This window comes from Setaria viridis, chromosome 2 (assembly GCF_005286985.2).
Source record: "Setaria viridis chromosome 2, Setaria_viridis_v4.0, whole genome shotgun sequence".
NCBI lineage: Eukaryota > Viridiplantae > Streptophyta > Magnoliopsida > Poales > Poaceae > Setaria > Setaria viridis.
Genome location: NC_048264.2, coordinates 10,720,930 through 10,742,101, shown reverse-complemented (window position 1 = coordinate 10,742,101; position 21,172 = coordinate 10,720,930). Strand labels below are relative to the sequence as shown.

The 21,172-nt window shown below is 45.5% G+C and overlaps 1 protein-coding gene and 2 pseudogenes across 1 annotated transcript; all 3 read left to right on the top strand.

Moving 5' to 3' along the window:
• The first annotated feature begins 12,140 nt into the window (after positions 1-12,140).
• Positions 12,141-13,342, top strand: LOC117842867 (uncharacterized). The gene has a single exon (XM_034723392.2). The coding sequence runs from the start codon at positions 12,257-12,259 to the stop codon at positions 13,205-13,207; it is 951 nt and encodes a 316-aa protein (XP_034579283.1). The 5' UTR covers positions 12,141-12,256; the 3' UTR covers positions 13,208-13,342.
• Positions 13,343-15,656: 2,314 nt separating this feature from the next.
• LOC117845696 (uncharacterized) lies at positions 15,657-16,820 on the top strand (annotated as a pseudogene).
• Positions 16,821-17,004: 184 nt separating this feature from the next.
• Positions 17,005-19,485, top strand: LOC117846273 (uncharacterized; annotated as a pseudogene).
• Positions 19,486-21,172: the final 1,687 nt, after the last annotated feature.

The window sequence follows — 21,172 nt, the reverse complement described above, 5'->3', positions numbered from 1 at the left end:
TCCACTTTTTCAATGTGATTTTGAGATGAAAGACATGTGAGTGGCTCATGTGATTTTGAACAAGCTACTAAGAGAAGGCAATGGTGGTGTTACATTACTGCAATCCCATTATGTGGAAAAGATATTGAGTCGCTTTGGTTATAGTGACTGCAAGCCTGCTCCCACGCCTTACGATTCTAGTGTGATATTGCGGAAAAACTGAAGGATCGCAAGGGATCAATTGAGATATTCTCAAATCATTAGCTTGCTAATGTATTTAGCTAGTGCTACAGACCTGACATCTCGTTTGCTGTGAGCAAACTCGGCAGATTTGTTTCAAATCCTGAAGATGATCATTGGTATGCTCTTGAGAGAGTAATGCGCTATCTAATAGGCACCGCAAGTTATGGAATTCACTATGCTGGGTATCCTAAGGTACTGGAAGGCTACTATGACTCAAACTAGATATCAGATGCTGATGAGATAAAAGCCACAAGTGGATATGTGTTCACAATTGGAGGTGGCACTGTTTCTTAGAAGTCTTGCAAGCAGACCATGTTAACAAGGTCAACAATGGAGCAGAACTCATAACACTGGATATGGCCACTGTTGAGGCTGAATGGCTTCGTGATCTCTTGATGGATTTGTCGGTGGTTGAGAAACCGATACCGGCTATCCTAATGAATTGTGATAATCAAACTGTAATTGTCAAAGTAAATAGTTCACAAGACAACATGAAGTCATAAAGGCATGTGAAAAGGCAGTTGAAGTCTGTTAGAAAAATGAGAAACTCTGGAGTAATAGATTTGGACTATGTCCAGACTGCTAAAAATCTGGCATATCTGTTTACTAAAGGTGTTTCATGAAATGTGATTGACAAGGCATCGAGGGAGATGGGATTGAGATCCACATGAAAGTTATATCATAGTGGTAACCTATCCTATTTGATTGGTATCTTGTGAATTAGGATGGTGAAACAAACTATTGTTTAACTGAGAAGGAGAGTACTTTTGTACAAACCCATTTCGTTGGAGATGCATTCCCTCCTTTTTCTGCATGGCAGGTTGGAGGTTAATACCTTAATGTGATCCAAATAGCTTATTTTCAGGCAAAAATGTTTACCTGCAAAATTATCTTTTGAGGAGCATACCTGTATGAGTTTGACTGCTAGTCATAGTCTATGAGATTGGGTAATCCCTAGAGACTCATGAAAGGTCCAGAAGTATGACTTATATGCTTCAACCAGAGGGGATGCATTTTGCAGCCTAGTATCGGTGAAGGACCTAAGTGAAACTTATTCGCACAAAACTGGCAATTGAAGGCAAAGTCCATTGTTCAGTTGTGGACAAATGTAGCTTATGCTCTAGGTGGATGTCCAAATTTCCATCGAAAAGCCAATACATCAAACAATAGTGGAACTGAACATGTGCCTTGGAATTTGGTGAGGATTGTTAGATTAAATGGGCTGGTGGCCTATTAATTCAATTAAATCCCAAGGCCCATTCACATGGTGGTAGTTATATTTGTAATAAAACCACCTTAGAAGTTGAGAGGGTCTCTAACCAACTTATAAGGTGGAGCCATACTGCACCTGTTGAGAAGTTGAGGAAGGGATAGCAGGATGCCACATGTGTGAGCGCTTGCTCGCCTCGCCGAGCTGAGCTATGCTGTGCCGAGCCAAGCCGAGACGCGATTCGATCGGTCGGATGTGATGTGTGGGCTGGGCTTGGTCTTGTTTTGCAGTTTTTAATCACGAGTTGATGACTAGTAACTGATGTGGTGTTTAGTGACTAGTAACTTACGTGATGACTAGTAACGGTTGCCTGTTGATGGCTGCAGTTACTAGTAACTTATCGTTTGATGGCAGTCGAGTAATGGCAATTAACCTGTACGCTCAAGAGTCACGGCTGCCTATAAGTAGAGGCGCTCCTTCTCTATCTTCCACGCGCTACAACTACTAAGAGAGTTATGTGAAACCACTGCTGCGATGCGTTTTGCTTCACCATTCCAACAACCTGTGTGTACACAGGGAACACACCAGAAGAGCAGGCCTCCAAAGCTGCGCCCTTTGCCCGAGATTCTGCACCTGAGGAGCAGAAGGGCGATCAAGTTTTTGGGGAGCACATCGCTGCACACCTCTACTTCCTGGAGGCTCATCTGCACGGCATTGCCTTTTGATTGACTACACCGAACAGGCTTGACTAACAATGTCGGGTAACGACGCATGCGGTTCCTACGGACCTAACCTCGCCGCAGGGTACTTTCTTGTGAACTTTATGGTTCATTATTTGTTTTATGTAGTATGAATCGCATGCTTTATGTTTATCGCTATACACCCAAAAAGATCATGCTCATGTCTTTGCTATCATATATGTCATGACTTATTTAATATTGCGAATTAAAATTATTCCAACAGTCGGCGCCCTACATGGTGGTGCTCTTCGTGCTCCCGTTACTCGCCTTCATTCCTCTACCTCAACGTCGTCTTCGTCGTAGCTGCGGCCGACAGGGAGCACCGTGGCGTGGGCGCGCTCCGGCAGGCGTGGCGGTTGATGACGCGGGTGTGGAGGAAGCCGGGCTTCGTGCTGGTCCTCGTCATCCACCTGGTGGCCATGGTGCCGTCCCCGCTCTACATGGTTGCTCTTGGGTACACGAAGAAGCATGGCGATGGGGATGGCTCTGCTCGTCGTGTACGCGCTGCTGTCAGGATTGGTGGAGCTCTTCTACTTCTCCGCGGCCACGGTGTACTACTACCAAGCCATGGAGAGCAAGGAGGTGGTGACGGCCCATGACTACGTCAAGATCCCGACCGGCGAAGCAACCGTGTGATTTATTGTCAAGTGGTGGGGAAATAAAGAAAAAATCTGCATGGTGATGTATACTTTTCCATGGGATCATATATGTAGTTTGATCTATCTGACTAGAAATGAACAATGTAGTTTTATGTTCTGTGCTGAGAATAGCTTGTATACAAGACAATTATTATATGTAGGTTTTGTTGGGAAATGGATTTTTCCTTTTGGTCTGTATAGGTTAGACCTGTAAAAGTTCAGAACTAAATAAGTTTCTAGTCGTTAAGAATATGATGCTATATTAAAATATTTAAACTTGATCAGACCCTTCTGGAAGGTTCTCTTATGAGTTAGATGATTCATGCATATCAATACTAACATTTCCGAGGGAAATTGTATGCGCAGGGATTATTTTAGAAATACCAGGCTTGTGTACCAATCAAGCTACCGTTGGGCCAATTTGATATAGCACACGATGTTGTTTGGGTTGCCAATTCATATACATCAGTATTCTCTTGTCACAACAGAACAGTAGCGCATTTTCGCTGGACTTCTCCAAATGTTCACCAAGAACAAGAGGACGTCATACCCGTATGATAATCACAATTAGATTGTCGTGCTTCGGAAGAAACACTTTAGTCGTAGAAATTTCTCTGCCTGATTATGGGGTGTTTGGATACACCTCCTAAAAGTTTAGTAACCGTCACATCGGATGTTTGGATACTAATTAGGAGTATTAAACATAGACTATTTACAAAACCCATTGCACAGATGGAGTCTAATTCGCGAGATGAATCTATTAAACCTAATTAGTTCATGATTTGACAATGTGCTGCTACAGTAAACAAGTGCTAATCATGGATTAATTAGGCTCAATAGATTTGTCTCGCGAATTAGTATAGAGGTTCTGCAATTAGTTTTATAATTAGCTCATGTTTACTCCTTCTAATTAGCATCCGCACATCCGATGTGACACTCCTAAAGTTTAACACCTCGTATTCAAACATCCCAGAAAAATTTCAACCAGCAACAAGAAAGCTAGTGTCGTATCACTACAAGTAACGACCAAGTTAGCACATCTTGTGACTTTTCGCAATGCTACAGCATTACGCGTCACTTAAGAGAAAGGATGCTGCTGATGATATGATTGGGCATACGATTTAGAAGTCAGGCGCTCTGAGCTCTGACTTTTAAAATCATGCAAATTCCATGCAAACACCCCCCCCCCCCCACACACACACAAGTAAACCTTGTTGGGATGATCTCGCGGCCAAAACGTGATAAGCCTGTCGGCCTGAGTCTCATGGGCCCACGGGCCCACAACTGTCTATGCGCCTTGATCGGGGGCGCTGAACCAGCGTTGGTTCGGTTCCCCGTTGCGCAGCGCTCAATAAAGAGGGGGAGTCAGCCCCTTCACGAGGCCAACGTTCTCATGAGGTTTTCTACTCTACCCTACATTCCGGTGATCCGATCTACACCCGAGTGCTGCTGTCGATGGGAAGATCGACGTTGCAGAGGCGAGCCTCTGCACCACCAGTCTTCACTGCTACTCTACGGATGCTTCACTGACACCTGCATCACGCAGGCACGGGTCATCGCCATGTCTTCCTCAAGCTCCACTCCAATTCCCAGTGGTGATGCATCTATTCCAGTTCTTTAGATCCTAAGTGTTCTAATGCATTGCTAATCATTAAGTCAAGTTCTTGTTCATGTAAATCTAACTTTTGGTATCATAGCCATCTAGTTCATGCCTAGAATCCTAGATTAGATCCCTGTTAGTACTAATTGATCATGCCTTTGATGTTAATCACCCTTTGTTAATGGCAAAAGCATGGAATTAGGATCAAACTAAGTCAAGTCAATCATGTTTTACACCTAATTGTCCTCTATTATGGTGCTTGTGTGGTCAATTAGGCTCGGTTTAGATGCAATCTCATGTTAATGTTGATGTTTTGCATCAGTTTAGTCCTAATTTGATGCAATTAATCATGTTTAGTGATACTCATGCAACTAGGTAGAATCAATGTTGATTAATCAAGTTCAGCCCTAAATGATCTAGGGTAGATGCAATTCATGTCAAAAATGATGTTCTAATTTAAAAGATTAGCCCAAAGTTAATGCAATTTCTCATGATTAGTGACATCTAATGCCTCGGTTAGGGTTAATTCCACCTGGCTTATTATGAGATTGACACAAATCCCAAATCCAAGTCGTTGAATCATAAAATCGTGGGCACGGGTAGCATGTAGGAGGGGATCGAATCGAATGAAGAAAACCCTTAAGAAATCCCCAAAACTGAAACCCTAGTACTATTTTCCCCAAATCCCTTTGAACCCAAAATCCCTAGAACGAATTGGTGGCAGCACTTATAGGTTGCTGATGTTGATTCTGCTCGGCTCGCGTGGACCTGCTTTGCCACACGTGTCGTTGTCGCGGAACCGAATCGCCGCCGCCATCCTTAACACCGTGGGTGACGCTATTCACATGTGCGCCGCCGCCACTTAAACGTGCCACCGAGGGACCAATTGATGGAGCTGCGCGCGGCTTCGGTCGCACGTGAGCTCCGACGAGAGGACCCACGACGGCATGGCAACCCTCGGCTTCCACGCACCACCGCTCGTCGCTGGTTCTCCCCTCCCTCGCGCGGAAAACCTGGAGAGAAAATGTTTTAGGGTTTCGGGAGCTAGCTAGCTACGGCATTTTTGATCGAGGCGAGGCGAACGGGAGCCGTCGGATCGAACGGACGGCACAGATCAAGACGGGCGAAGGAGGGTTGGCTGATGGACTAACGGTCCATTTTGGGTCGGTTTATGTTTGGGCTTGCACGTCATGACTGGCCTGCAAGAAAAGAAGTAGGGGAACCGGGCAGAGGGGTGGTATTTTCGGCCGTCTTTCCCCTCTTGGGCCGAGGCAAAATTGTCTCAGTCGTTCGCTATTTATGGGTTTTTCATTATAATTTCAGTGTATTTGAATGTTTTAATATATTTCATGTATTTTTGAACATAATTGATGTTTTATCATGTATTTGAATGAATTTTTACACTGAATAATTTATTATGAATGCCCAGAATAATGTTGAATATTTATGCATTTTATTCCGCTGCATATACTTTGTCTCTAATTAAAATGGCGTCTCTAATTAAAATGGAACCAACGGGAAATTTTAATTAGTGATTTATTGTAATTTTATTTTGCAATCATGTTTAACACATGTTTATATTTCTGACAAAAGTTGATTTATAAATATGTGTTATTAATGTTGTATGTTTTCCAATTCATTTCTGCCCAACGGTGATATGTCTTAGATAATTGTTCTCATGCAATTTTGTATTAATGCTTTGCTCATAATTATAATTCTGACCAAAATTTTTTTATAATTATGTGTTGATTAAGTTTACATGTTCTAAATCATTTCTTCCCAATGGTGATATGTTTTAGAATTGTATGTTGTTGATCATACCAACATAGGTTACTTTCATGCAAATAATATTATTTACTTATGTGATGATATATCAATTTTTCAGTGAGCTCCATTGCTGCGCAACTCGGCTCGATTGAGCCACTTACAGGCAGCAACTTCCTAGCATGGAAGTACCAACTAACGATGGGTCTTGCCCTCGCTGACCTGGATTATGCGCTGAGGGTTGATGAACCCACAGCACCTGAGGCTAATCTTGAGCATTATGAGGCAAGAAGGGTCGAATATTTGGCCAACAGTGAGAAGTGGGAGCGGTCAAACCGTCTCGTAAGATAGATTATGAAGAACTCCATATCGAAGGGCATAAGGGGAGTCTTCTCCGAGTGGCTAATGGGTAGGAAGCTGAAGTTAGAGCGATAGGACTGGTTCCTTTAGTTTCAAATAATGGTCATGTTCTTCAGCTTAAGAATGTTCTTTATGTTCCCTTGATTAGGAGAAATTTGATTTTTGTTTCATGTTTGGATGATGATAATTATTCATGTAATTTTGGAGGTGGACAATGTTTGGTTAATTATAAACATAATAATGTTGGTCGTGCCTTCCGACATGACAAACTTTATATGCTATCTCTGAATGAATATGTATCTATGAATGTCTGTGATGTAAGCAAAAAGCGCAAGAGCTTTAATGAGTCGTCTTCGAAGTTGTGGCACTATCGTTTGGGCCACATTTCGAGGGGGAGGATTGAATGACTAATTAAAAAAAAATCCTTCCTCCACTAGAATTCATTTATGCATATGATCACTGTCTAGATTGCATCAAGGGGGAATATGTAAAGCACAGGACCGTAAAGAAAGGTGCTAACTGTAGCACAAGACCTCTACAAATATTTCACACTGATATATGCGGTCCTTTCCCAATAAAGTCTATTGATAGTTTTGACTTGTTCATTACATTCACTGATGATTACTCACGATATGGGTACATATATCCCATTAAAGAACGATCTGAAGCACTAGAAAATTTTAAGATATTCAAGGCTGAAGTAGAAAATTAGCATGATTTAAAGATTAAAATAGTACGCTCAGATTGTGGGGGAGAGTATTATGGCAGACACACTACTTATGGGCAGGTCCCTGGTCCTTTTGCTAGGTTCCTCTGAGAAAATGGTATACCTGCACAATACTCAATGCCAAGTGATCCACCACAAAATGAAGTAGCAGAAAGAAGGAATTGCACACTTATGGATATGGTGCAAAGTATGATGAGCCACTCTACTTTGTCGGTTAAGCTGTGGATGGAAGCACTAAAGATAGCTGTACATATCCTCAATCGGGTTCCTAGCAAATCAGTACCGAAAACACCTTATGAACTATGGACTGGGAGAAAACCGAGTATGATTATTTTCACATATGGGGTTGTCCATCTTAGGCTAAAGTATTTAATCCACAGATTGGGAAATTGGATCCCAAAACAGTAAGTTGTCATTTTATTGGATATCCTGAAAGGTCTAAAGGGTACCGATTCTATTGTCCGGATCGAATTACCAAATTTGTTGAAACAAGACACGCGGTGTTCTTGGAAAATGATGGGATAAGTGGGAATTTGGAGCCTAGGAAAATTGACCTCGATGAAAAGCGGGTTTATATTTCGTCACCGCTAATCCCACAGGTTGTTGATCCCGAGCCCCAAACTGTTGTGACTACAGTACCTTTTGCAAGTGCAACACCAGTTGTCCCTGCAGATGATACTGTGACTGCTCCTCATATTGAGAACTCTGAGGTTGATACAAATTCTGCGAATAATGAAAAACCTCAACAACCTCCCACAATTAACGAACCAACTCATGAACGTGTCAGGAGATCACAGCGAGAAAGAAGATCTGCTATCCAGATGATTACGAGGTTTATTTGAATGAAGATGAAAATGATATTGGGAAGGCAGATGATCCTTGCTCATACAAGGAGACCATGAAGGATGAAAATTCATCTAAGTGGCTTGATGCGATGAAAGATGAAATAAAGTCGATGACTGCAAATGATGTATGGGATCAAGTAGAAATTCCTAATGGAGCCAAAACAGTAGGCTGCAAGTGGGTCCATAAAACCAAACGTGACTCTAAAGGGAATGTTGAAAGGTATAAAGCAAGACTAGCAAAAGGTTTTACACAAAGAAAAGGAGTTGAATATAATGAAACTTTCTCGCCTGTCTCGACTAAAGACTCTTTTAGAATAATTATGGCACTTGCGGCACATTATGATTTGGAATTGCACCAAATGGATGTCAAAACAACATTCCTAAATGGAAACTTGGATGAAAATATTTACATGACTCAACCAGAAGGTTTTGTTGTGGAAGGCCAAGAACATTTAGGATGCAAACTTAAGAAATCCATATATGGCCTTAAATAGGCATCTAGATAATGGTACTTAAAGTTTGATGAAGTCATAAAAAGATTTGGTTATGAGGAAAATAAAAAGGACAATTGCATTTATGTAAAATTCAAGGGGAGTAAATTTACTATCCTTGTTTTGTATGTGGATGATATTTTATTGGCCAGCAGCAACATGGATATGCTGCTTGAGACCAAGAGATTTCTCTCATCCAATTTTGATGTGAAGGATTTTGGTGAAGCATCTTATGTCCTTGGTATTGAAATTCACCGAGATTGATCTAAAGGAACTTTAGGACTATCACAAAAGGCATACATTAACAGAGTACTAAAGCGATGTAACATGCATAAGTGCTCTACCACGCTTGCTCCTGTAGTGAAGGGCAATAAGTTTGGAGAATATCAATGTCCAAAGAACAAGTATGAAATTAATCAAATGAAGGTTGTGCCTTACGCTTCAGCTATCGGAAGCCTTATGTACGCTCAAGTATGTACTCACCCTGATATAGCTTATATCATTGGAGTACTTGGCAGATATTTGTCAAATTATGGACCAGAACACTGGAAAGCAGTAATGAAAGTAATGCGCTATTTGCAAGGAACTAAAGGATACATGCTTGTATATAGAAAGTCTGACAACCTTGTGATTGTTGGTTATGCTGATGCTGATTTTGCAGGGTGTACTAACACTAGTAGAGAATTGGACTTTAGTCCCGGTTGGTAGGGTGCAAATATCCCGAAAATCCATCCGGGATAAACCAACCGGGACAAAAGGGGGGGTCTTTTATCCCAGGTCACTCAACTGGGACAAAAGACCCCCTTTTATCCCACAACCTCTAGCCTCGCGCGTAGCTTCCTTGCCATCCCACCTACACACCACATCTAAGTATGGAGGGGATGCTATCCTTTTGTATTAACTCGTGGGGGACCCTTTTATCCCGGTTGGAAACACCAACCGGGATAAAAGGGTTCGAGGATTTAATCCCCTTCCAGTCACCTTCCAGTCACCTCGTTGGGGACCCTTTTATCCCGGTTTGAAACACCAACCGGGATAAATGACCCCCTTTTATCCCGGTTGGTATTACAAACCGGGATAAAAGGCTCTTGACAACACCAACCGGGATAAAAGGGGGAGTCTTTTATCCCGGTTGGTGTTTCAAACCGGGATAAAAGGCATCTCAGAGTCTTTTTTTCCCACTAGTCTTTGCAACCGGGATAAAAGATCCCGGTTGGTGAGCCCCCCACCAGTGACCGAGTTTTAGTCCCGGTTGGTGAACCTTTTGTCCTGGGCCAACTTTAAACCGGGACAAAAGGGGGCGCATGGAAAGCCAATTCTCTACTAGTGTAATGATCGTAAGTCCATGTCAGGTTACATCTTCACCCTCGCAGAAGGAGCTATATCGTGGAAAAGCTCAAAACAAACTGTCACTGCATCATTGACAACGCAGGCAGAATATGTGGCATGTTATGAAGCAACCGGGCAGGCTGTATGGCTAAAGAATTTTATTTCGGAATTAAGAGTGGTAGAAAGCATTTCAGAATCACTACTTATGTACTGCAATAATCAACACGCAGTGTTGTATTCGAGTAACAACAAGTCAAGTGCCTCTGCCAAGCACATTGACATCAAGTATCATGTGGTGAAAGATAGAGTCCAGGATCAAACAATTAAGATTGAGCATATTGGTACCGAATTTATGCTCACTGATCCGCTTACAAAAGGCTTACCCCCCAGTAATTTTTATAATCATGTAGCCGGCATGGGTTTGCTGGAAAGCGTATGATTCTGAATGAGGACCATTATAAAACCAACTCCCATGCAGTTTTATGAATGGAATGTAGCACTATATGTGACGAGGTATGTGATATTTAATTGATCATTATGACACATTACTTTGCTGTGAAATTCTATTGAGAAAGAACTTATGATACGATATTTTAGCCTTAAGATCATGGGGGAGAATGTTGGGATGATCTCACGGCCAAAACAGGATAAGCTCGTCGGCCTGAGTCTCACGGGGCCACGCACCCACAATTGACGACACGCCCTGATCGGGGGTGCCGAACCAGCGTTGGTTTCGGTCCCCCGTCGCGCAACGCTCAATAAACGAGCGTTCGACATCCTCTTGGAACATCCCTTATTTTTCCATTTTATTTTATTTTATTTTTGCAAAATGGCCGATTTGATTCCTCAACTTTGCTCTAAGAGTCGAGTTCGTTCATCAACTTTCATATAGGCCAATCTACTCACTTAACTTTTGTTTTTTATCAAATTCATCCTTATGCTGATAAACACTTGTTACCTAACATGAAACTGATGTGAAAAGTTTTTTTTAACCTTGAATCTTTTTTGCCACCACCTCAATATTCATCGGCAGTGCAAAGGGCAAAGCCTTCGATCAACTAACCACAAGGACAATACTAATGAGATGACGCTTACTCGTTTCAACCGATCATTTTTCAATTGCCTCACCAATCACCATTGCTGGTCACCAACATTGATATGTAATTAAAGAACTCAACAGTAGAGACAACATACTATTCTTTGAACCACCATCCTTGTATGTACTTCCTTCATCATATCTGACTTACACATGCAAAGCATCAGCCTTTCCACCACCACTTTCATGCTCTAGTGCACTCTTGACTCTCGAGCTAGCTCAATCCCAGTTCACTGTTCACACAGACAGCTGCAGAAGATGGAGAAACACACGACATAGCAGCTAGCTAGCTGCTTCGATCGGATCTGAGAAACGATGGCTAGGCTTGCTGCTACAACCTTGCTTGTGTTGCTTTGCTCGGTGACATGCGGCTAAGTTGCAAATGTGCCAGTGGAAAGTGGGTAAGGTGTAAGAAACATGATCCTATTAAGTTATGGTTTGTGATTTTCATGATTGAGTGATAATATAGTTATTAGGATTAATGGTTTACAATAAACATGTCCCAAGAATGCAATCCAAATCAAGAATTATTCTATGGTATCCAAGTCACGGTATATGGTGTTGAAGTAACGGTATCCGAATTGAAGTGTTGAACATGTTCGATACACTCCTCCTTTGACTTCTGATCCTGCGATTGCATGAGGTTGTTGATTCAGCCCTGAGATTATAACCTCAGGGCTCTGATAGACTCTGACTTCCGGTCACCTCATTCGTTCCGTTCCACCTCGTTGTTCTCTCTAGCTCCAACCATGGCAACCAGGCAAAGCACGACAATTTACAAGCAGCCATGATTTATTTACTCGGTGAACATAATTAGCAGGCGCTAACGAAAATATTCTAAAGTAAATAGATTTTGTTGCAACAATCACAAACTCGCCCCATTTTGGGTCAATTTCCAAATGGTACAGCTAGCTTACATATCAGTCGCCAGGAGGTAGGAGGCTGAAGCTCATTGGACTAGGATCCAGAGGTCAGGCGATCTGACTTTTAAAATCATGGAGATTCTCCATGCAACTTCCATGCAACTTCTCCCAGCATGACCAATTCAGATTTCAGAATAAACGGCTACGCCTATCTTGGCCTTTATTATCTGCTGACTCTTCTCTCAGCAACGACTTCTAATCCGCGTGAAGTTTTTCTCTGAGGTTGCTTTCTCCAAACTCAACCCTGAGCTTATAACCTTTGACATCCTCCTCCGAGTTCTACCTCGTTCCATTCCACCTCCGATTCAGCCATGGCCACCGCGCAAAGCTCGACGCCATCGTTCTTCAACTTCCTAAAGGAAGGCCTGCTCCTCCCTACCCACAACAGGAGGCTCTTCGCTGCGGTCTTTGCGATCATCGTCGCCTCCAGCTCTCTGCTCCTACTCGGCAACGACCTCGCCGTCCAGCCCATCTCCGATGAGATCCGCATCGACGCCATGGCGCTCAACGGCACCGACCCCAGCAGCCCAGAATTCCTTCACCTCATCCAAGAGATCCAGGAGGACACCCGGAAGCTCTTGATCACCGGCGCGGTCTATCTCCTAGTTGCCGTTGTCATTGGATCTCTCATCCGGATCCTCCTCCAATTCGCTGCGGTGGCGACGTACTCCGGCGAGCTGCACACCTTCGCGTCGCTCCTCGGCAAAGCAAAGGCGCAGCTGAAAGGCCCCCTACTGACGCTCGCCTTCGTCTACGCGCTGGAGATCGCCTACACCGCGTTTCTCACGGTCATGGCTGGGATCCTCCTCACCTTCGTCGTCGTGATTAAGCAATACCTCGCCTTGGTCTTCGTAGGCGCGCTGCTAGCCATCGTCGCGGTCGTATTCCTCGTATACTTCTTCTTCGTGTGCTCCCTTAGCATCATCGTGGCAGTCGCCGAGCCCGGTTGCCACGGCGCCGGCGCAGTCGGGCGAGCCTGGCGGCTGATGAAGGGGAAGCTCCTACGGGCCGTGGTTTTCATCTTGGTGACTGTCGTGCTCGCTGCCGCCATCTGGCCCGTGTACAATCTAGCCAAGACGTGCGCCCTTAGTAACATGGCGTCAGGGTTGCTCCTGGGGTTTCTCTACACTATCCTGATGGCCGCCGTGCAGGTGTTTGAGGTCTGCGCCATGACTGCGTTCTACTACGAGTGCAAGGAGAGCACCGAGGCATCAGCGACGAAGTACATCAAGGTGTCTACCAAAGAGCCGATAAATGTTTGATTTATCTCTGCACTGTGCATGTAATCGTATGTTAATATCAAAGTTACTTGGCTATGTAATATGCTATTATTACCTTCTCATTTGAGAATTTACTACGTGGATGTGATGCACAAAAAAATAAGTGCAGCTTTTTTCTTTCTGGTGGGAAAAAAAAGGCCATGAATATACAATAGCAGGACTTATACGAGGCAACAAAATATGTCCTCGAGTTCTAGTTGAAATACACCGTGGCCATATGTTCCATCTATTAGTGAATTACATGGAAAATATTCCAACCAGATACCAAGCACAAGCCCGAATGCTCTTTTTTGTGCTGGGCCGGCCCGTGAAGCACAGCCGGCTATGGGCCAATTAACTAGAGGCATGGCAGGCCCTCACGGCCTGCTCCCTGCGCCGCCTCCAAGCTCGCTGTCTCCTGCCGTTGGGAATCGGCCCGCCAGCCCCTGCGCGACCCCCGCCTAGTTGCCTCCGCCTGCTTGCTCGGCGTCACTGCCACCTGCGGCTGAGGAGCATCAAGGAGGCGGAGCACGAAGGGGTGGACTGCGCCGCGCTGCCGCACACCAGGGGGAGCCGAGGCTGGAGGGGAGGAGGGCTGGGAGCCGGGGGACGAAGGGATGGACAGAGGTGGAGGCTGGAGGGGAGGAAGGCACGGACGGAGCCGGGGACAGAGGGTAGCGGAGGCTGGAGGGGAGGAGGACGGGGAGCCGGGGCTTCGCTGCTTTGGGTGCGGGGTGTGGGTGAGGGAGGCGAGATGATGGGAGAGGGCAGGTCATCAGGATAAGGTTCGAGGGGAGGTGAAGGTGAGGATAAGGTTTGATGATGTTAACTGGCCATATTGGGCCGACCTCTAAAAATCATACCGGGCTGGGCCACTTGTCGTGCTGGGGTGGCGGCCCACACCTGGCACGAGCCACCGGGCTGGGCCAGCATGGGTCCGAAGGGATTCGTGTTGGGCCGAGCTAGGACCGGGTCAAAAAACGTGCTCCGTACAGGGCTAACGGGCTGCGGGCTGCATGGAGACCTATACTCTCATGCAGACTATACAAAAACCTTTAGATCTATTATTTCCAACCATCTGTGAAACCCTAATCCTACAAGCATAGTCGAGAAACTCGACCTGTAGATTGATGAAATCACCACATGCGCCTTGCTATCAACGGGCACGTCACTTACTACTGAAAACATAGCATCATTAATTCCTAAAATAAACTTTTTAAAAGAACAAACCCGGTGGATATGTTCCACCACAAGTAACCTAACTGAGCTATGCTAAAACCATCTGTGATTGACTATATAAAGACGGTGGTTTCACCGTTTGCACTGGGAGGCGACATTTCCGACCCTCTCATGCACACTATACCAAAACTTTTAGGTACATTGTTTTCAACCATTTCTACTGACTCTACACCATGGTCATATGTTTCATCAATTAGTGAATTATACTTGGTAACTATTCGAATTCAGTCAAATAACTTCTCATTCGTAAATGCGGAACAGTTGTACGGCCGGTCTAGGGCGACGGCAACGATAAGCACCTAAGCCTACCATCTGCAGCCCTCACATGGCTGTCCATTCAATTTCACCTCTACCAGAGAGAGCCAAAGCATCGAGAAGACAAGGTTGTAGCTTTGACTAAGTAGTTTGTTAAACAGATCAACGAGAAACTGAAGTATTTGTTGTGCCAGTAGCCGAGGGGCAACAGCTAACTGACTGGTGTATGAGACGCGATATAAACCATTCATTTCTCGCAGATATATATCGTAAAGAACTCTGTGATCACGAAAAATCCATTGTATTTTGCGGTTTTCTTTTTGGTTAATTACATTAGGTACGTAGCAGCAAATTAAAGGTCATCCTTCTTTCGGCCGTGTTACGTGCACGACCAGTACAAGCGTAATCCACACGCTGCACGTTTTGACTGTGTATTGGTCCATCCCTGGCTGGCTGGCTCCAAGCGATCGACAAAACCACTCCTCTATCAGAGTTGCCTCGTGACCAGGCTTTCCAAGTCGCTGTAGACTCAGATATCAATGACAGTGACCTCCACAGGAATTGGCGCTCGTAGTCTAAAAGCGCGAGGGGATGAATTAGGCAACCTAAAAAATTCTTAACATGTGACTTCCACGGCTTGAATCGGAATTCAAATTATACTGTTTTAAGTACATATTAACTGGATTAATCATTAAAAGGATGAACCACTTAAACTAATTTAATTTAGGTAGTTCTGCCACTGCCACGCTGCCTTCATTATTTGCTGACTCTTCTCTCAGCAGCGACTTGTAGTCAGCGTGAAGTTTTTCTCTGAGGTTGCTATAATTCGATATTCAAACTCATATTTGCTGACTCTTCTCTCAGCAGCGACTTGTAGTCCGCGTGAAGTTTTTCTCTGAGGTTGCTTTAATTCGAATATTCAAACTCAACCCTGAGCTATAACCTATGGCACCCACCTCCGACTTCTCGTCACCTCATTCCGTTCCACTCCTCGTATCTCTCTCTTCCTCCAGCCATGGCAAGCAAGTCTCCCTCGTTCTTCAACTTCCTAAAAGAAGGCCTGCTCCTCCCTACCCACAACAGGAGGCTCTTCGCTGCAGTCTTTGCAATCATCGTCGCTTCCAGCTACCTGCTCCCACTCGGCAACGACCTCGTCATCCAGCCCTTCACCGACGAGATCGGTATCGACAGCAAGGCGCTCAACGGCACCGACCCCAGTAGCCAAGAATTCCTTCACCTCATCCAAGAGATCATAGATGACACCCGGAAGCTCTTGATCACCCCCACGGTCGGTCGTCTAGTTTCCAAGAGCATTGGATCGGTCACCCAGATCGTCATCCTCTTCGCTGCCGTTGCGACGTACTCCGGCGAGCTGCTCACCTTTGCGTCGCTCCTCGGCAAAGCCAAGGCGCAGCTGAAAGGCCCCCTACTGACGCTCGCCTTCGTCTACGCGCTGGAGATCGGCTACAGTACTGCGCTTCTTTCAGCCATGGCTAGGCTGATCACCTTCCTCATGATGAAGCAATACCTCGCTTTGACCTTAGCCGCGCTGCTCATCATCATCGCGTGCATATTCCTCGTATACTTCAACTTCATAAGCTCCCTGAGCATCGTCGTGGCGGTCGCCGAGCCCGGTTGCCACGGCGCTGGCGCAGTTGGGCGGGCCTGGCGGCTGATGATGAAGAGGAAGCTCCTACGGGCCGTGCTTTTCATCGTGGTGACTGTCGTGCTCAATGCCGCCATCTGACCCGTCCTTAGTAAAATGGCGTCAGGGTTGCTCCTAGGGTTTGTGTACAGCATTCTGATGGCCGCCGTGCAGGTGTTCGACGTCTGCACCAAGACCGCGTTCTACTACGAGTGCAAGGGAGCACCCAGGCATCGGCTACCAAGGTGTCTACCGAAGACTCGATAAATGTTTGATTTATATGCTCTTCACTGTGCATGTAATAACCTGCTAATATCAAAGTTACTTGGCTATGTAATATGATATTTTTTCCTTTTCATTTGATAATTTACTACCTGGATGTAATGCAAGAAAAAAAACCACTTTGAGAACTCAGATGGCATCTTGAGATAAGTTTATGATCTAAAAATGCATTTTAAGAGTTTAAAATTTAGATGACACCTCATGACAAATTCAGGAGCTGCTTATGTATCTTACTCTTTTTTTTTGCTAGTAGCTGAGGACCAACAGGTAACTGACTGGTGCATGAGACGCGATAGAACCATTCATTTCTTGCAGATATCGTAAACAACTCTGTGATCACGAATAATCCACTGTATTTTGCCATTTTCTTTTGGTTAATTATATCGGCAATGCATGGACGCGGGAGTTCGGACGCGCGCCCGCTTCCAGACGATCACGTGGCAGGGAAGCCTTATCCCTATCCTCTCTCACGCTGCCTTCTCTCCTCTACCACTCGTTCGTCTTTTTCCTCTCTCACGCTGCCTTCTCTCCTCTACCACTCCTTCATCTCTTCTTCCTCTCTGGGATGCACCTCTCCTGTTTCCCGTCGATCCCCCGCGGCCAGCGGCCAAGGGTGAGCCGCGCAGGCCGCCGCTCCCCCGCAGCCAGCAGGCGAGTCGCGCAAGGGGCCACCGCTCCCTGGCCAGGGTGCGCCGCGCGGGGCCGCCGCTCCCTTGTGCGGTGAGGAGGAGCTCTAGTGGGTGAAGACCCGCAGCTGCCAGCTGCGCAGGCTAGGAGCGTGTGAAGCGCGAGGAGGAGGCCAGCGGGGACGCCAAGGAGCGGTTAGTGGTGGCCGCGCGTGGACACTGCGAGGCCGCGATCGAGAGGACGGTCTGGAAGGCGAAGACGGCGAGCCACTGCTGGCCCACGGCGTCGTTGGGCACGTCGGTGGTCCCGCGCCTTGAGCTCTCCACTGTGCCCTTGAGCTGCAAGATGAGGAGGAGGTGACGTGCTATAGGAGCGGAATGAGGTGTGGATCCATGTTGCAGAAAAAAATTGAAGATGTTGCAAAAGATATTTAAAAATGTTGAAGCTTTACGTTGTAGATGTTGCAAGATTTTTTTCTCTCGATGTTGCAACATGATTTTTTTTCTGATGTTGCAATAAGTGATTTTTCTTGTTACATTAGTCTTTTCTTGATGTTGCATCAGATGTTCCCCACCAAGATTTTGATGTTGCAATAAGTATTTTTTCTTGTTGCGTTAGCCTTTTCTTGATGTTGCATCAGATGTTCCCCACCGAGACAATCCGGGTACTCCTCATCAGAGGAATGTTAGTTCCCCATCTGCTGAGCTCTAATAGTTATTCATGTTGCAATTGATTATTCTAAATGTTGCAACAGATGATTATAGATGTGGCAGATTTTTAATGTTGCAATTTTCATGTTGTGGGTGCATCTTGGTTGTTGCAGTATTATTTTCTGAGTGTCGTAGATGTTGTTTTCAAATGTTGCAATTCGTGTTTTGGGGCGGATCGAAGTTTTGGGGCAGATCGTAGATGCGACTGACATCTCCACATCTGCACTCCCCGGCGGCGGATCTGGGGGTGCCGCATCGCCTGGAACTTGCCCCTCCCCGAGCCGTGCGAAGAAGATGGCGTGCTGGAGCCGCTCGTGTAACGTGAAGAAGGTGGACGTTTCTGGGTGGTCTCGCATGGAAAATATTTGCTGCATCCGATGGCTACGATTCCCTCAATTGGATGGCGGCGCGTGCGTCCGACGTTAGCGCTCGGATCGGACGTCCGGGCGCCAGTAGCGCGGTAATTATATTAGGTACGTAGCAGCAAATTAAAGGTCATCCTTCTTTTGTCTTTGTAGTATTGGTCATCTCTGGCTCCAAGTGACAACCACTCCGTTATCAGAGTTGCCTCACGAGTCACGACCAGGCAGGCTTTCCATGTCGCCTTAGACGACTCAGAGACCGATGACAGAGGCCGCGGCCGCCACGAGCCACAACTACGACCACGCAGTGGTTGGCACCACATGGGAGCATGGCAAGAAGCTGTTCCTCATCTACCTCGCCTACGTCGCGAGCAAGCTCGCCGTCGCGCTCGCCGCCTCCGCGACGTACTCCGGCGAGCGCCTTACGCGTAAGGTGGTCAATTAAGGAGAGGATCGGAGGCCTCCTCGGAACCGCCGCCTTCGCCGGCGTGCTGGAGCTGTCCCTGACAGCTGTCCTAGTGGCACGCACTTCTCGTATCCACATGGACTTACTCATCATCAACCATGGAATTGGAATCTTTGTATGGTTACATGCTGTTCTCAGTGGCTCTTCTACCCTTATGTCTACCTCGGCACGGTGATCCCGGTGAGCGTCGCCGCGTCGGCGGTCGACAGAGGCTGCCACAGCGTGTGGGCGCTCCGCCGGGCTTGTCAGCTCATGAAGGCGACGACGAAGGAGGAGGCTGCCGTGCTCGTGTTCGTCGTCAACCTCCTGCCTGCTGTCGTCTACCCGGCCCCCGTGTACGCGTTCTCGTTCGTGTACCCGGCGGACGAGTACTCCCTCTAGCTACTACCCGGGGGACAGGTCCTCTCTATCAGCAACGAGGACGTGTGGTTCGTCGGGGTTGTTTCTGGATCGGGTCTTCCCACTGTTGGTGCGCAGTTGTTCTCCATGGTCACGGCCACGGTGTTCTGCTGCCTCTTCATGGAAAGCAACGCCGGGGGGGCGCGTGTCCATTTGATGAGATGAACGCAAGCATGCGAGAAAATCACCACTGATGAATGCTCATTGTATCTTAAGGGAATGGTTGTACTTTCCGCTATGTTTGGAAAAACAAAAGGAGAATGAGTGCTGCCATTTTGATTCAATACAAAAACTTGTCTGGCATGACATCAGACATGAAGCATCAGGACTTTGCCAACGAACAATTAAGTAGTCGTCTCATACTGAGTGTACCGCACCGTATGGATTTTTTTTTTTGACGAATATACTGAGACTCTATTACCTAACAGTTGGAGACCTCACTGTCCCAATATCTGGGTAACATACCCTCCTTATCAGAGCCTAATAACTGGGAAAGCATATGAGCTGCCTGATTATAATTACGGCCATACAAAGCAACACAGCACTGGTAATCGATGGCAATCTGTATTTTTTGATGGACCGGAATGGGCAACCAGAGCCTTTAAAATTCTCTACGAGAATAAGACCTATATCCTATTGCCACCTCAAACACACCACTCTTTTAGTTGTCAAGATACAAGAGCTAATTCTGATAAATTCGTCCTAGGAACGATTATAAATATACATAGAAATATAAAGATCAAAGCCTAACGGAAGAAACGCAAAACGAGACTCCAAAAGCTTGCACAAGAGAAATTAAACTTAACCACTATTAAACCTGAACTTATCTAAGTATGCAAACATTAAATAAAGGGACTAGCAAGTAAAGGTTCTAATTAAGGTGCAAACATTAAGTAAAGGTTCTAATTAAGTAGCTAAACAGGATTGTAGGATTAACTAACTAACAAATGCAAGAATTGAAGGCTTCAAATCATACCTCACTGGGCTGCAGGGCTGCGAATCAATGCTGCTGGGCCAGCTCCTCCGCCTGGGCCGGCGCATGCAGCGCTGGGCAGCTGGGTGGGCCGCCTCGCTTGGGCCGCCAGCTGCGCAGCTGGGCTGAACTGTGTGACCATCGTCGGAAGAAAAAAACTTATCTTACCCTGTTTGAGATTGGTGCAAACTTCAACCAATGATGAGATCAGAGCTGAGGGAGAGGGCACCGTGAGAACACGTGGCTTTGGGGTTGACCCGGATACGTGTCAACATTCGGTTTGCTCTTTTCTATGGGAGGGATGGAGTTCTTTTGAATTTCAAATTTTGATCTCATTTTTCTCTCAAACCGTAAATGCATTTTGGATTCCATTTAACCTGAGAATTAACGTAACACAATGAGATCCAATATGACCATATTTTGTTGTATTTTTAAAAATTAATATTTTAAATGAACTGCCTTTACATTTTTAACTAGAAAAAGTTGGTAAATGTCAAAAAATATTGATGAATGCAAAAAAAAAGTTGGTACGTGTAAAAAATCTTGGTGAATGTAAAAAAGTTAGAGAAAATTGTTGCTACATATATAAAATGTTGGTCAACGTCAAAAAATGTTGGTGATAACTTTTTTAAAAAATATTGATAATGGCAACAAATGTTGATAAATATCTAAAAATGTTGTACATGGGTTTAATATGCACCGTAAAGATACATTGCTTACCTACTTTCCGGTAGTCATTTAGAACCCGTTATGTGAAGCAAACCGGGAGTCTTAGCATGTGTTTGGTTTTGGGATGAAGTGGAACGGGTTAAGTTCATCCCACTTTTATGGGTTGGGTTCAACCTGTCTCATGTTTGGATGAGAGGGATAGATCTGTTCCAACTTTTTGTTTGATTGGAGGGGTTGAGAAGGTTGGGATGGATGCCATTTTAACACCGTTAGCCACAACTATTGGTGGACCCACTTGTCATTTTTTCCTTGGGGCTTATCCTTCCTTCTTCCCGCCCCTC